The sequence below is a fragment of the Haliotis asinina genome, chromosome 5 (genome assembly GCF_037392515.1).
Source record: "Haliotis asinina isolate JCU_RB_2024 chromosome 5, JCU_Hal_asi_v2, whole genome shotgun sequence".
Taxonomy (NCBI): domain Eukaryota; kingdom Metazoa; phylum Mollusca; class Gastropoda; order Lepetellida; family Haliotidae; genus Haliotis; species Haliotis asinina.
Window position 1 is genome coordinate 167,736 of NC_090284.1, and position 18,144 is coordinate 185,879.

Consider the following 18,144-nt stretch of genomic DNA (forward strand, 5'->3'; position numbering starts at 1 on the left):
CATTCTTATTACAGTTGCCAGGACCTTCGATCCCAACCCATTAAGGGATCCCTCTGGATCTGTCATGCAGGTCCATTTTCCTTCAGCATTGCCTGTCAGCAAGCTGAAACTGCAGTCAAAACCTCAGCCCATCACATATTTTACCTATGTTTTGATAATGCTATGATCAGTTTGTCTTATGCTGGAACATGTGATCAACTGACAAATCTACTTGTTTCATTCACAATCCTGCATCTGACGCTCACGCCTGGAATGCCTCTTGTACAGCCATCAAATCCCTCTGTATTATTGATCCCTCTCATTTCTACATTTGGATCTACAACTTGCAATAACTCAACAGATGACAATACCTGTCTTGTGGAGATGCTCAAGCCAGCCATTTCCTCTGTGAAATTCACAACAACCTCATTCCCTGGTAGACATCTTTGTCCTGTCTTCTTCCTCCATTTCTTATGGACCAAGGATCATAATCCTTTGTAGACATTTATGCACCTGAAGGCACCATAGAGAGTGTAGACTCTATGTCCATGTTGGTATGGATTGTGGACAAGCTGCACCTACCTGAAAAACCTTTGTCCATTGATTTAGCTTTATTGTTCATCATGAAGGATCATGACTAGAATACTGTGGCCCTACCTCCTAAACTGATCATTACTTAGTGCTGGTCATCATTAGACTCAGCCTTTGGTAAACTGAGGACTTCAAGCTCCTGAATGTTTGGTGGCAGACTAGAGTTTGTACACAGTCTACATTTACAGTTAGTCTACAGTCTATATCTATGGTTAGTCTACATCTACGTTTAGTCTACAGTCTACATTTACGTTTAGTCTACAGTCTACATTTACGTTTAGTCTACAGTCTACATCTACGTTTAGTCTACAGTCTACATCTACAGTTAGTCCACAGTCTACATCTATGTTTAGTCTACAGTCTACATCTACATTTAGTCTACAGTCTATATCTACAGTTAGTCTACAGTCTACATCTACAGTTAGTCTACAGTATACACCTACGGTTAGTCTACAGTCTACATCTACTGTTAGTCTACAGTCTACATCTACAATTAGTCTACAGTCTACATCTACAGTTAGTCTACAGTCAACATCTACAGTTAGTCTACAGTCTACATCTACGATTAGTGTACAGTCTACATCTACGTGTAGTCTACAGTCTATATCTACGGTTAGTCTCCAGTCTACATCTTCGGTTAGTCTCCATTCTACATCTATGGTTAGTCTGCAGTCTACATCTATAGTTAGTCTGCAGTCTACATCTATGATTAGTCTACAGTCTACATCTACATTTAGTCTACAGTCTATATCTACAGTTAGTCTACAGTCTACATCTACAGTTAGTCTACAGTCTATATCTACAGTTAGTCTACAGTCTACATCTACAGTTAGTCTACAGTCTACATCTACAGTTAGTCTACAGTCTACATCTACGATTAGTCTACAGTCTACATCTACAATTAGTCTACAGTCTACATCTACTGTTAGTCTACAGTCTACATCTACGATTAGTCTACAGTCTACATCTACGATTAGTCTACAGTCTACATCTACGTTTAGTCTACAGTCTACATCTACGTTTAGTCTACAGTCTACATTTACGTGTAGTCTACAGTCTACATCTACAGTTAGTCCACAGTCTACATCTATGTTTAGTCTATAGTCTATATGTACGGTTAGTCTCCAGTCTACATCTTCGGTTAGTCTCCATTCTACATCTATGGTTAGTCTGCAGTCTACATCTACATTTAGTCTGCAGTCTACATCTATGATTAGTCTACAGTCTACATCTACGGTTAGTCTACAGTCTATTTCTACAGTTAGTCTACAGTCTACATCTACAGTTAGTCTACAGTCTACACCTACGGTTAGTCTACAGTCTACATCTACTGTTAGTCTACAGTCTACTTCTACAGTTAGTCTACAGTCTACATCTACAGTTAGTCTACAATCAACATCTACAGTTAGTCTACAGTCTACATCTACGATTAGTGTACAGTCTACATCTACGGTTATTTTACAGTCTATATCTACAGTTAGTCTACAGTCTATATCTACAGTTAGTCCACAGTCTACATCTACAGTTAGTCTACAGTCTACATCTACAGTTAGTCTACAGTCTACATCTACAGTTAGTCTACAGTCTACATCTACGATTAGTCTACAGTCTACATCTACAATTAGTCTACAGTCTACATCTACTGTTAGTCTACAGTCTACATCTATGATTAGTCTACAGTCTACATCTACGATTAGTCTACAGTCTACATCTACCGTTAGTCTCCAGTCTACATCTACAGTTAGTCTACAGTCTACATCTACGATTAGTCTACACTCTACATCTACGATTAGTCTACAGTCTACATCTACGATTAGTCTACTGTCTACATCTACAGTTAGTCTACAGTCTACATCTACGGTTAGTCTACAGTGTGCATCTACGATTAGTCTACAGTCTACATCTACGTGTAGTCTACAGTCTATTTCTACAGCTAGTCTACAGTCTACATCTACAGTTAGTCTACAGTCTACATCTACAGTTAGTCTACAGTCTACATCTACGGTTAGTCTACAGTCTACATCTACAGTTAGTCTACAGTCTACATCGACGATTAGTGTACAGTCTACATCTACGGTTATTTTACAGTCTACGTCTACGGTTAGTCTACAGTCTATATCTACAGTTAGTCTACAGTCTACATCTACGATTAGTGTACAGTCTACATCTACGGTTATTTTACAGTCTATATCTACAGTTAGTCTACAGTCTATATCTACAGTTAGTCCACAGTCTACATCTACAGTTAGTCTACAGTCTACATCTACAGTTAGTCTACAGTCTACATCTACAGTTAGTCTACAGTCTACATCTACGATTAGTCTACAGTCTACATCTACAATTAGTCTACAGTCTACATCTACTGTTAGTCTACAGTCTACATCTACGATTAGTCTACAGTCTACATCTACGATTAGTCTACAGTCTACATCTATGGTTAGTCTACAGTCTATATCTACCGTTAGTCTCCAGTCTACATCTACAGTTGGTCTACAGTCTACATCTACGATTAGTCTACAGTCTACATCTACAATTAGTCTACAGTCTACATCTACTGTTAGTCTACAGTCTACATCTACGATTAGTCTACAGTCTACATCTACGATTAGTCTACAGTCTACATCTACGGTTAGTCTACAGTCTACATCTACAGTTAGTCTACAGTCTACATCTACGATTAGTCTACAGTCTACATCTACGATTAGTCTACAGTCTACATCTACGATTAGTCTACTGTCTACATTTACAGTTAGTCTACAGTCTACATCTACGGTTAGTCTACAGTGTGCATCTACGATTAGTCTACAGTCTACATCTACGTGTAGTCTACAGTCTATTTCTACAGTTAGTCTACAGTCTACATCTACAGTTAGTCTACAGTCTACATCTACAGTTAGTCTACAGTCTACATCTACGGTTAGTCTACAGTCTACATCTACAGTTAGTCTCCAGTCTACATCGACGATTAGTGTACAGTCTACATCTACGGTTATTTTACAGTCTACGTCTACGGTTAGTCTACAGTCTATATCTACAGTTAGTCTACAGTCTACATCTACAGTTAGTCTACAGTCTACATCTACGATTAGTGTACAGTCTACATCTACGGTTATTTTACAGTCTACATCTACGGTTTGTCTACAGTCTATATCTACGGTTAGTCTACAGTCTATATCTACAGTTAGCCTACAGTCTACATCTACGATTAGCCTACAGTCTACATCTACGGTTAGTCTACAGTCTACATCTACAGTTAGTCCACAGTCTACATCTACGATTAGTCTACAGTCTACATCTACAGTTAGTCTACAGTCTACATCTACAGTTAGTCTACAGCCTACATCTACGGTTAGTCTACAGTCTACATCTACGGTTAGTCCACAGTCTACATCTACAGTTAGTCTACAGACTATATCTAGTGTTAGTCTCCTCAGATGGGCACTTATATCCACACACTTTATCTGACATCACTTCACACTGATCCTGTTTGGAGACAGGGAGATTATTTAGTCTTAGGAAGACCTAACTATTCCATCGGCCACCACAGTAATCTGTTGTCACCATCCAGTTTGGGGAATGTGCACTACATGAGATTGGATAAGCTTAAACACTTAAAAACTTTTGAATTGTGTATTTATAATACTTATCTTATGTCAGAAGATGCATTCCTGACCAGTTAACCCAGAAACACAGATTGCAAAATTAGTTCTGGCTCCCAGCTAAGAAGATCAGTTGGGTCACGTGGTGAAGCGGAGCTAGACGCACACAATTTCCATGAGCCTACAGTCATTGCCTGGGGCTACAGCATCCTCGATATCTCCAGGGTATACCTTCCGATAAGTCTCCACTATACCCTGGACGCATCTACGGCTCTGCCCGATAAATTTATTACCCCCCTTGACTGTCTTTTGATCCAGTCAGGTGTCTACGCTGGGAAGTTGAGCGAACCAATCACAACTCACTTTCGTTTTTTGAATTATCTAACCGATTATACTTGGCAACAGAAACCATGCAGAGGTTCTCTGGCTGAGGTAGAAGGCGTTCTTGCATATGTTGTTTTAAAGTTTCGGACCTGTCAATTTGTTTGTATGATTTCCCTAAAATCTGGGATGCACAGCGAGCAAACCTTTGCAGTTGCCACCGCTACCTTTGTTGACACTGGCAAGATCAGTTTTAACGGCGGCCTAGCTGATTGGCTACTGTGAGAAGGCGGAGCCAGCAAAGGGAGGTAATAAATTTATCGGGCAGAGCCGTAGATGCATCCAGTGTATAGTGGAGACTTATCGGAATGTATACCCTGGAGATATCGAGGATGCGGGCTACAGATGGAGTGAGGTATGTTTGGGCGAGATGTTACATGAGGCTGTTTCAGGTTGTATGAACATGAGAAAACACAAAATGTAAGATAACATCAGTATTATAAGGATTCAAGTGTTGTTTAAATGCTGTTATATTATCAACAGATGTGGTACGATCCTCACAGATCCATCCTGGGCAATGAGATACTTGCAGGTATGATGTATAAACAGTAATGTTTACCTCAGCAGTAGGTATGGTTCAATAATCTGTCACCCTGAACTAGAAGTAATTTGCATGTTTCAGCTTTGTCACATTTGTTGTCTCACTCTGGTAGTGACATGTAGGTTTCAATACGATTGTCACCTCGCCCTAGTAGTGACCTATAGATTTCCCTACCCTACCCTAGTAGTGACATGTAACACTCAATACAGTCATCACCTCACCCTAGTTGTGCAATGTAGAGCTCAATACAGTCGTCACCTCTCACTAGTAGTGACATGTAGTGCTCAATACAGTCATCACCTTACCTTAGTTGTGACATGTAGGGCTCAATACAGTCATCACCTCACCCTAGTAGTGATATGTAGTGCTCAATACAGTCATCACCTCACCCTAGTTGTGCAATGTAGAGCTCAATACAGTCATCACCTCACCCTTAGTAAGTGATGACATGTGCTCAATACAGTCATCACCTCTCCCTAGTAGTGACATGTAGTGCTCAATACAGTCATCACCTCACCCTAGTAGTGATATGTAGTGCTCAATACAGTCATCACCTCACCCTAGTAGTGACATGTAGGGCTCAATACAGTCATCATTTCTCCCTAGTAGTGATATGTAGTGCTCATTACAGTCGTCACCTCACCCTAGTAGTGATATGTAGTGCTCAATACAGTCGTCACCTCACCCAAGTAGTGATATGTAGGGCTCAATACAGTCATCACCTCACCCTAGTAGTGATATGTAGGGCTCAATACAGTCATCACCTCTCCCTAGTAGTGACATGTAGGGCTCAATACAGTCGTCACCTCACCCTAGTAGTGATATGTAGTGCTCAATACAGTCGTCACCTTACCCAAGTAGTGACATGTAGGGCTCAATACAGTTGTCACCTCACCCTAGTACTGATATGTAGGTCTCAATACAGTCATCACCTCTCCCTAGTAGTGATATGTAGGGCTAAGTGCGGTTGTCACCTCACCTTAGTAGTGACATATAGGTTTGAATAATTTTGTCACCTTGCCCTAGTAGTGAGATGTAGGTTTTAATACGGTTGTTACCTCTCCCTATTAGTGACGTATGTTTTGAATACAGTCATCACCTCGTTCAAGTAGTGACATGTAGGGCTCAATACAGTCGTCACCTTGCCCTAGTAGTGACATGTAGGGCTCAATACAGTCATCACCTCACCCTAGTTGTGACATGTAGGGCTCAATACAGTCATCACCTCACCCTAGTAGTGACATGTAGGGCTCAATACAGTCATCACCTCACCCTAGTAGTGATATGTAGGTTTTAATATGGTTGTTACCTCTCCCTATTAGTGACGTATGTTTTGAATACAGTCATCACCTCGTTCAAGTAGTGACATGTAGGGCTCAATACAGTCGTCACCTTGCCCTAGTAGTGACATGTAGGGCTCAATACAGTCATCACCTCACCCTAGTTGTGACATGTAGGGCTCAATACAGTCATCACCTCACCCTAGTAGTGACATGTAGGGCTCAATACAGTTGTTACCTCACCCTAGTAGTGACATGTAGGTTTCAGCAGTTTTCAGTCAGTTTCAGTAAATGGTTGGATTCAATAAGGATGTCACCTGCACCCAATCGTAGATGTATAGAAAGATGTAGCCATGCCATGAAATATAGATTTCAATAACATTTTCACCATGACTCAATGCTCAAATGTTTCACTCATATATTTTTATTTGTTGTTCTTTATTCTGTTTACAGAAATTCTGATGTCCCTTTTGAAAGAAGTGAAGGGCATGACCTTCCGGCTTCTGCTTAAGGTTGGAACCTTTGACAATGAGGAACATGTGACATATGTTATATTTGGGATTACACTTTCCTATTCCAGTACTTTTGTAGTTGAGACCCATCCAAGATTTGACCAAGTACCTTCAGAGTCAGGCACGTAATCGCCAGCACACAAAGTCAGCCGCCTAGCCCACTCAGCCACTGTCACGTCCACACACTAAAAAAGTGTAATCCCAAATATAACATGTTACATTTTACATATGCCCCTTTCTAGTTGGCATGGTGTAATCAATGAGGAACATACTGAAGGAGTCCTTTTTGACAAGCACACATAACTTTATCCCTTGGTCCTTTCATGTTGTGAAATAAATTTTCAGGGCGATGGTTGTGTTCTTTTGTCCAGAATCTGTTGGCTGGTCCTTGATTTAGTTTTCATGTTTGGCCTGTTTATGGTCCATTGTCATCCAGCACAGTTCTTGGACCATTTCACAGTCATGATGTCACTACAGGCTCTTCTCCCTCATTGAGTTGAGACAGGTGACATAACTGGACCATTCAGTACCAAGCTGACATGCAATGGTATAACTGGACTACTCAATACCAGTCTGACATGCTACACTATAACTGAAATACTGTACATCAAATTGACATGCTGTGATATAACTGGACTACCCAATACCAAGCTGACATGGTATGATATAACTGAAATACTCAAACTTTTCCGTATCCTTCTCCCTGCTAAGGGAGTGGAACACCTAGAATCCCTTGAAGTTCCCTTCTGAAAGAAGTGGATGTAAAATACACTTACCCACCGGAAGCCTCCCTTACCCACCAAAAAGGTGCTTGTCACATTCTTCTAATCACCCATTGACGTTGGCTGGAGGCATCCTGGGGTCCCGTTCCGGCGATAAGTTTTTGATTTATTTTGGTCTTTTAAATTTATGTCATATGCAGTATTTGTGTATATACATCATATTTTGTTAAATTTGTAATTATTTGGTATTTATGTAGCACGTAATTTCATCAAACTGAGACTTAGTCTCAGTTGATGAAATTGTGTTTTCAGTGTACGTCTGTCAGCGGTTGACCCACATTTAGTTTGTCCGGCAAGTAAGCCCGTCTGTTCTTCCACTGCTCTCAGTAAATTTTGTAGCAGTTTATCTATTAAGAATTTGTTTTGTATGTTCGTTCTGTTCTTAGACGTGCGAGGGACAGGCAATGTCGGCTTTCAGTAGTCACATGATTTAGCCTCGGGTAACCGTATGTTGATAACTGGTGAAATTCATCATTCCAGTGACCAATCTGGCGTTCCTCCGGGGCTGTGTCATGATTTCAGTGAGTCATCCCCTTGAACACAGAAGAGAACTTCAACACAGATGGGGTCATCGCAGCGTAAGAAGTCTAAGTCATCGTCGACAAAGTCATTGCTGAGTCAACATGCTACGACAATTAAGAAGTCTTTCACATCTACGATGAGTCACCGCTTATTCTGCACAAGGGGCAGAATGTCAGCCTGCAAAGACAACTTTCACCTTCATTGCATCAGATATCTCTACGAGTCAGACGTCGCTACACACAACTCAGCCTTTTGACGCCGGCGTCTTCATGCAGCAGTTCACCACTTCCATGATGAACTTTGAAGAGGAGCGGAGATTTCAATCTTCAACGACGTCAACGGCCACTCCGTGTGAGCACTCCACTAGATCTGCTCTGCCCCCGGAGGATGCAGAGACATCATATGCACGCACTCGTTCAAGGAGGTCATTTCCGTTGTCTATGTCCTTCCTTCGCAGTCTTGAGAGGGATCCACCCATGCACTCATGGAGGGAGTGCACTCGCACCCGTTACACTCGTAAGAGGGATCCACCCACACACTCCTCGAATGAGTGCACTCACAGCTGTCACAGTCTTGAGAGGGATCCACCCACACACTCACAGGTCTACTCATGAATGCAGACAATCTTCATCAGTCTCCCCAGTACATCAAAGGCACCGTCATCCCTCGTCGTCCCTTTCAGACCTGGTATCACATAGAAAGAATCATCGGCATTTGTCAAATGCGTCTCACTCTGAGGACATCAATCCTGCATCTCGCAGTCTCTCATGGAAGGATGGGGACAGATACTGACGATCGTCATCTCCGAAGGAAACCCTCTTCTCGGACTCTGAAGTCACTTCATGGCTCACGAATGGTTTGGACTTAGTCTCACCATCCAAGGACTCCAGTGAAGCTAACACTTATAGGATGAAGAATGAGGATATCGACACTTTAACGTCTCCGCCGATAGCTCCAATATCTACGATTCCTGAGCCTTCATCTTTGGCATTCCATTCGGCAACCAAGTTTCAGCAACAACATATACCACCATTGTATGCTCATAGTTTTCCTCTTCACCACATGGAGCTCTTTTTTAGAGCACCAGACATAGATGAATCATACAAGCTCATCAGTGATGCCAGCAATAGATCTTACAAGATAGGGGACAAGCGTCTTGCCCAGCTAGACACCACTACGAGACGTACCTTTCTTCAGACTAGCCAAGTCTAGAGGCTCAATGAAACTCTCATCTCCAAGTTCAGCAACCCTCACAACGAGGAAGAGAGAATGATCCTGTCAGCGCTCATCACACAGAAACTTCAGCAATTTATATGTGAACACCTCACCTTAACTTCTGCGGGATTGAATGTACCACGTCAACAAGGTCTGTTGTCCACCTCATCATGAAGTGATACTTTTAGGGGCTCTCAGACCTCAGGCTGTTTGTCCTAGGACGTTAAAGGAAGTAAACATTGAAGATCAGATTTGGAATGACTGGCATCTTCCACCCCCATCCGTTCCTGTACAACCGTCTCAATTGAGTGGATGTCTTCAACTTTACTGGAGAAATTGGGGACTTCGCAACGACAATTACATCATGAAGATTCTTCGAGACAGCTATAGGATACCCCTGCAATGACACCTGTGATCACAAGAGTGCCAGCTCCCGTTGTTCAACCACACAAGATCCATCTTTGGTGGAAAAATACCGACACATCTACCTGGGGGACAGTCTGCCTATATCAGCTTTAAGCGGCAGGAGATTTCGCGCATTTTTATTCATCTATGCACATGCTCACTCGTGTATACCCAGGACAAGCCTATCACTACAAGGCTGGGGTACTCACTTGAACAACAAGGTTGCAGTAGGAATCTCAACATATCATTCACCTGGAGATGAAAGCAGTAATCAAGGCCTGCTACTGCTAGAATCGACCTTTCCATTATTCAACATAGTCGACGATCTGAATCTGCTGATAAAAGCATGTTACATCTCAGGTGCTTGCAACATTTTGGCCGACTCTCTATTACGCCCTCTACTTCCATCCCCGATAGAATGGATGCTGTCTAATTAGTCAGACCTTCAGAACACCACAAATAAATCTACATGCCACGAAGTTCAACAAACACACAACAACGTTTGCATCACCGGTACCAGATCTGCTAGCAAGGGCAACAGACCTTCTCAGCATACCATCGGAAGGACTGAGTGCTCATGCGTTCTCCCCTCCAGTGCCACTACCGCAGGTCACCCTGAAAATCAAACTGACGAAGCTGTTACAACTGATTTTGGACACGCCTTACTGGCCGGCGACAGATTGGTTCATGCTACTCATTGAGGTATTAGGACAACAAAATGTGCATCTACCAGATTATAAGAACATGCTCGTCCTTCTGCACAAAAGACAGGCACACAACAATCCAATATCATTCCAACTTTACGTGTGGAAGTTTGCCTAAAACATCGAGGATATTCTACACAAGCGGTGAAAGCAATCCCCTTAGCTCTATGTAGATATTCTCGCAATTTGTATGATGTAGGAAGCAATTTGAGTCCTATACCAGGAAGAAAGGCTTCACTGCAATGGAAGTTACACATCTTCAAGTTGCAGATTACCTATGTCTCTTGCGACATACTTTGACATATCTGGCGGCACTTGGCTCTCTTATCACCATGAAAACAGGAGTCAACTTGACTAATGTACCTGAACTAATCACCTTACTACGCTCATTCAGACTGGAAGACCAACTAAGGCTTTAAGGCTCCAGTCTGGGACTTGAATGTCATGCTTTAACACCTTTGAAGTGATGAATACGAACCACTAGGTCGGACATCGCTTGAACTAATGACACAGAAAACGCTGTTTCTACTTGCGTTAGTCACAGTGGCACGAATGTCAACACTATCTCAGTGTGGATAAGAGCTGTTATACTGAGGGCCTCTAAAGCAGCAGGACTCGAACCTCCATGACTAGCTAACCCACATGAAGTCCGAGCCCTTGCCTTTACACTAGCTATCCATGGAAATTGCTCGCTATCAACTATGATGGAGGGCTGCTTCTGGAGATCAAACACAGTGTTTGCCAACCATTATCTACGAGACATAGCCATGGAGGATGTCCCATTCATCACTTGGGGCCTCTTGTCTTTGCACAGCAACGAACAGTTCCTCAAAGGCACTGAGTTTACTCACCCATTTATCATGTGACTTGTTGAGATCAAGACGCTGTGCGCAGTATAATGGTTGAGAGTCCACATCTCGAACAGACTAGCATGAGTGATTGTGACCCTGTACTCATAATGAAGTTACTTGTACATGTGGAAGGGTCACAAACAAGTCTTGATTATATCTTGACATTCAGTTGCACTGGATACCAGCAGGACGCTAGGTAATCTAGATATCATCCAGTCAACGAAGCCTTCTTCAGAAGACAAGTTCGATTGGATGTGATCCCCGCGGAAAGTTGCAGATGAATATTGGAAGAACAGGACCGAATTACGCCGCACCAGGTACCAAGTTCATGTAAAGGGGGAAATATGGGACCTATTTGACGGCCAGCAGAATCAAGCGTGGCCTGACCCACCGCCATTACCGTCGGATTCTGTAAGCAATTAAGCTTGAGTCAGGATAAGGAAAAATATGTAATTTTCTGAATAAAATTGATATTTTATACTTATCCTGACTCATGATGAAAGCCCTCCCAACTTCAATGGATTCCAGGTGTTCCACTACCTTCACAGGGAGGAGGAGATAAGCAATTAAATATGAGTCAGGATAAGTATAAAATATCAATTTTATTCAGAAAATTAGATACCGAGTTACCATGCTATGATATTATTGAAATACTCCATACCAAGCTGACATGCTATGATACAACTGAAATGTTCCATACCAAGTTGACATGCTATCACTGAAATATTTTCATACCAAGTTGACATGCTATGGTATAACTGAAATACTCCATACCAAGTTGACATGCTATGATATAGCTGAAATACTCCATACAAAGTTAACATGTAAAATTCGAAGCCTCCCTAAGCCTTACCCAACTAGATAGTTTAGTATTTGGTGCAACTTATTCTGTGATGAAGTATCTTACTGTTTGTATAATTTTGATTTAAAAGATGTTTGCTTATTTGTTTGTTTGTTTGTTTTGATATGTAACATTTCACAAATTCATTAGATTTATAGTTTAACAAGTACTTTTCGATTTTCAGAATGCAAGTTTTCTAGATATCAGCTGGGAAATGCCAGTAAGTTTTCTGTATAACAGATTGTCACTGACGTAAATGAGGCTGCTCACAAACGTGTAATACTGTGGAATACTGGTAATGCAAGTCTTTTGTTGAACATGTTTAATTGCAGAAGTGAGGTATCGGTTGCCACACACTGCTTTAGCTTCATTTAGCCAGACACACAGACATAAAAGTTTAGTACCATGGTAAATTGTGTTAAAAGACTATGCACAAATCATATCTTCTTTCTTCTTCTGATTACTGATCTCGTATTTGGGAAAACTGTACAGATCAGTACTTACTCTTTACTTTAGAAAAACTGTATCTAGATGCCCTTAAAACAACATGTGGTGCTGTTCATGAACCTTCCTTCACTTTGTTGAGTGAAAGTCAAAAGTACAATAAATTGGTAACATTTTATAAAAAGTATCATCGTTTATCACCAAACTATCTGTGCAGTTTGTTACCCCATAACTAGTCAGGGAAAATGGTCGTTATCCCTAATGTGGTGGCACTAACTTGAGGAGAATTTACTGCTGAACAACAAGATATTCCAAATGGTGTTTTCCCATAAGACAGACCTCCCAAACGACAGACCGTTTACCACTGAACAACAAGATATTCCAAATGGTGTTTTCCCATAAGACAGACCTCCCAAATGACAGGCCACTTAAAACAACAGATTTTATGCCTGATTGCATAAGGCTTAATTAAGCTGTAGCCTTGATGATAATAGCGTGGGTATCTTCCCATTATGACTACTCCCATTCTGACTACTAATTAAAATACACATATAATGGACCACCTCTGCACTTAATAATGTACTGTACCTGTATCGCTTATTATTCCAGGTTTGGAGATCACTCCTCTACAACCCAAACTAAGGTACTTTGAAAATTTAAAATACAGATTGATTGTTTTCAAAGTACCCAAGCTATGATAATCCTTCTACTCTGATCAAAGATATAGATACTCATGCTTCATCCATACTTTCATTTGTTTTGAAAACTGGACATATTTGGAGATCACTCCTGTACAACACAAGCTAAGGTAATCCCTCTACTCTGATTAAAAAAATAAAACATTTTAACTGCCATATTTATCAACAAGTATATAAGACCCAGTTACATGTATTTTGATTTAGCGAGCACAATCACGTGCCCGACAATCCAGCCACAGTTAGACTCATGAGCACACTGCAAAAAAGAGCCAGAGATGAGTCAACACCAATGCCCCAAATGTACAAGAGCTCCACTAACTGCCTGTTGATGCTGCTGCTGTTGCACAACCTCTGTCCAGTGTAAAGTCAGCATTGTATAGGCACAGAAGGAAGAAAACTCCTGCATTGCCTGAACATCGTAGAGATGTCAACCTTGACGGAAGATGAACTACTACATCTGATGGTCGTTGTTTTCTTGCTGTTGAAGACGGAGATGGTGACAAATTGCTGGTGTTTTCTACAGACGAGGCATTCTCAACGTTAGAGCAGGCAGATGTTCTCTTTATGGATGGAAGTTTATATTCGTGTCCAAGACTTTGGCCTCAGTTGTACGTGATTCACTCTCTCACTGGCAATACTATGATTCCCTTAGCTTTCTGTCTCATGCCTGATCGTCAACGTACTACCTACTGTAGACCTTTTCATGCGCTGAAGGATGCTGTTCAACAAACAACTGGCAGACCTCTTCTATCTCTGACTCTTCAGGTAGACTTTGAGTACCCTGTCCATAAGAGAATGATGACTTATCTGAGCTGTTTAGATCTGCGATAACCCTTCCCTTTTTACCTCCTGAACTTGTCCTAGACACCTGGCTTGAGGCCATGAACCAAGCACCAGACATCCAAGGATGTGAAGCATTCAAGGACTACGTTGTGAGTGTCTGGGTTGATGACGATGCACATTTTCCCATTCCTGTGTGGAACCATTCCGAAACAGATGGTCCACGGACAAATAATCACCCTGAGGGTTTTCACCACTCGCTCAACCAGAACATCAGACACAGTCACCCTAACATTTTTTAATTCATCGAGGCGATCAAGAGAATCAAGGCCACGAATAGAAGAAGAATTGCCCAGCTGGAGTATGGAGCACCTGCACCACCAAGGAAAAGAATGTACAGAGATTTAGATGCTCGCATCCGTCGCTTGCAGGATCAGCTCCAGAGACAACAGAAGTCACCCATTGAATTTGTTCGGGCAGCAGGCTATGTTGCAAAACAGTTTTTGTAAATACAAATTGTAAACTGAAGAAGAAGAAATATTGACGCCAGAAGTTTCATTGAGATGTCAATTATTATTCTTAATTCCCTTACTATAAGGTGTACATCATGTGTAGCTACATATATATCTAAATATAATTACTTATATAATTAGCTGAATAAAAGTTTATGAACCTGGTACAGCTATGGTTGTTTATGGTGCTGTTGGAACGAATGTTTAAGAGTATGTTGATGAGAAACTTGGAGTAGTCACAATGGGAAGATATCGATGGAACAATCTACCATTGATGGAGGGGAGAGAGCTAACAATTAAAAGCCACTGGACTGGAACAAGTTGTATATTGGACGGGTAGTCAAACTGGGAGTAGTCATAATGGGAATGAACCATAGTGTATACCCAGATAGAAAGAGCCATTAACTATCATTACTATTATGTCTCATATATGATTGGCCAGTTCCAGTGATATTCACCATAAATTCCATTTTGTTTCAAAATATCCTGATTATCAAGATTTAAGGAAACTGTACATTAAGCCTTATTATTGCAAATATCCATCGGTTTTCAAACTTGATTACTATGTAATCAGGGTCAGTTCCTATGTAAGACTGAACTTATTGTAAAATGTGCTTGTATGTTCTCCTTGTGCATATATATTGTAACAAAACAACCAAGAATCAACTTCCCTGTGTGTACTAAGAATGTGTAATTGCATGTTCACCACTGATTAGCTGTAGAGCGGAAGGTAACTAAAGAAATGAAGACCACAGAAATAGTATGTATTACTATACTGTGTAGTGACTCTTGGACAGCTCATTAACTAAATAGGGGTGGACAGCATGGCTCAGCTAGTTAGTGTACTCACTGAGTCTGTCATAAGTGAGGTCTGCCTTTTGGGAGTGAACATTCCAAATCAATTATTCCAGACACAATGAAGCTTTGGAATTCACTGCACCTTGAAGTTAGAAACTGTGTGCCCCTGTTTGATTTCCAGACCCTTATGAAAGAGCAAGATAACTGTCAAATAACTCACAGTTGACTGAGACCAGCATGCAGTGATCTGAACTGAGACAATTTACAAAGATAAGATTATGCTCTTGTTGGCACCAAATTGAGAATGTACATCATTATTTCTTTACTTGTATTAAATAAACGTACTGAAATCAGAATACACCCATGAATATGATCAAGAAACTATCATAAGTGGTTACAACTTTTTAAGCAAAAATGTTGAAGTGGATATATTAAAATCTGCTCCTCACTTCATGATTAAAGCAATTAATTGTAAATGCCTAGGCAAGTTTTGTATGATTATGACTGCAAAACCTTAAAATCTAGACCTCTTGTATGACTGTATGTTTACTTCGCGTCATTGCAGCACTTATTATATTGTAGTGAACACATGCTTTGCTTTTAAATGAAAATAAAGAATTGTCAACTGTTTTCGTTTACGTGTAAGCATCAAGAGTTTGGAATTGTTATGTTGCTGGAGCAGTATTTATACACGCATAAAAATGCTTGTTTATCAACCCAGGTTTCTGAAAATACGGTTTACACCAACTGGTTGAAACAGATTGTGATTCGATACCCATAAGTTATTGACCCTGGTCCATGCTCCCTCATGTTCTCTTTCTCTTTCTGACTTAAGACAGACATGCTACAGAACTTGAACCTTGATTTTCTTGAAAGTTGAACCTTTATACAGTCAAGTCTCATTAATCCTAAATAGTCCATTGCACAGCAAATTGTTAGATTAACGAGGATGTTGGACGAAAGAAATTAAACTAAATTATGTTTTTTCAATTTACCAACAGAAGCGTGGGATAAATCCAACTGTCGATAAACAGAGGCTGGATTAACAAGACTTGACTGTAGTTATTTCCTACAAAATATTACATCCCCTGCAATATCAGTACTTTTTCACATTATGTTTTCCTAGTTTTCTTCAATCTATTTTTTTGAAATTATGACTGAATCTATATTTTTTCATCAATGAACACCATTAGTGCTCATATCTTTTGTTGGTATTCTATGTTTTTTGTATCATGGGTGGCACGTACACTAAGAGGTTGTGTTTTGGTGCCTGATTCACTGTAATCCAGGTACATGTTCATGGAGGTTTGATAGGCTGGCATCCTTATACATGGTTTTCCTTTGACACGGAATGTATTCTAGATGATGGTTTTGTGCATCGATCATGTTTTCTCATAATCAAACACAAACAATTTTGGAACACTTGTTTGCTCTAATATCACATATCACAAGTTTGGTGTTGTCTGTTACATTTCTTGATTGCTACAAGTTTGTTCTTAGTCATGATTGAACTTATCTTACAGACTCCAGGAAGTTCCCGACATACTAGTCCTCCTTTAAGATGTGAAATTTCTATATGCATTTTGTACAATTTGCAAAAGGAAACGAAAGAACCTCTTGTTTTTTCTATATTTTTTGTGCATTAGCAAACATAAATGTTAACCAATTATTTTCGATGATTGATCGGTTGTAATGAACCAATCATCAATTGCATGATTGTATCTAATTCCCAGCACTAGCAAAGACCCTCATCTGCTGTAAACATCTTGCAACCAATAATTGTTGGGCTGTCAGTAATTATTCCCGGTCTTTATGGTTGCTCTGTGTTGCAGGTATACAGGGAGTATGAGTTTGTTCCGTGTGATGTCCTCGGAATCCATTTCCAGTGAGTAACTCCTTGTCATATTTTGTTTAATGCATGCCTAAATTAATTTGCTTGTGCAGCAATATCTTTATTGTGTAAACATCCTCCAGCTTTGTAAATCAACCAGATCAGTTGTGTAAGCATCAATCAACTGCAGCTGACTGTGCCAACCATACAGTATGTTAGAGTACGAAAGCCATCCATACAGTATGACCTGCTTGAGAGTTGGGATGGTACCTAAACAGAAACTTGGCTCACAATAATGATGAAGTAGGTGTGTATCCATAGAACCCTCCCCTTGTTCGAGTGCTGTAGGGGAGTTAAAGTCTCTGCAAGTTTTCTACCTGACAAACTGTCCAAAAGCAAAATAATTCTAAATGTTTCATTTTATATGACTTCACTAAACTAAAGATGCTATCTGAGTGATTCCATTTGATTCCTATGTTTTTTAAGTTGTCATTAAATACATCCAGGGATCGGTCTTAGGGCCGCCATTGTTCTTAGTACACATAATGATATTGTAGATGGCATCAACAACAATATTCAACTATTTGCTAGTGACACATCAGTGTATGTAGTTGCAGAAGATTCAGACAAAGCAACAAGAATTTTGAATAAAAACTGAAATAAAAAAAAATGGAATGATTTTATTCTCTCGCAAAATAAATCCCTCTGTATGTTCACCCAGTTCAGGTTGTAAGTCCTGTGTAACTGTTTAAGAAGCTTTACATATAGATTAACTAGACCTAGTTAACTTAGAATGTATGTATACCTATTATATGCTTCCACACCTCTACTATTGTTGCCACTTATGGGACAACTGCACGCAAGAACAATCTATGATT

General features: G+C 40.4%; 1 protein-coding gene across 6 annotated transcripts in view; it reads left to right on the forward strand.

Annotated features, from left to right (window-relative positions):
• Positions 1 to 18,144, forward strand: part of LOC137284447 (uncharacterized) — a 133,392-nt gene that overhangs the window by 22,296 nt on the left and 92,952 nt on the right. For 5 of the 6 annotated variants that reach the window (XR_010956904.1, XM_067816251.1, XM_067816252.1 and 2 more), the window contains 4 exons: positions 5,034 to 5,082; positions 6,825 to 6,883; positions 12,388 to 12,423; positions 17,268 to 17,320. Coding sequence is in view for 5 of the 6 variants with exons in the window: in XM_067816251.1 (XP_067672352.1) it covers positions 5,034 to 5,082; positions 6,825 to 6,883; positions 12,388 to 12,423; positions 17,268 to 17,320 (197 nt within the window). In the remaining variant the exon portion in view is untranslated. The remainder of the gene's footprint in view (positions 1 to 5,033; positions 5,083 to 6,824; positions 6,884 to 12,387; positions 12,424 to 17,267; positions 17,321 to 18,144) is intronic. The other variant, XM_067816249.1, reaches the window with a different exon arrangement.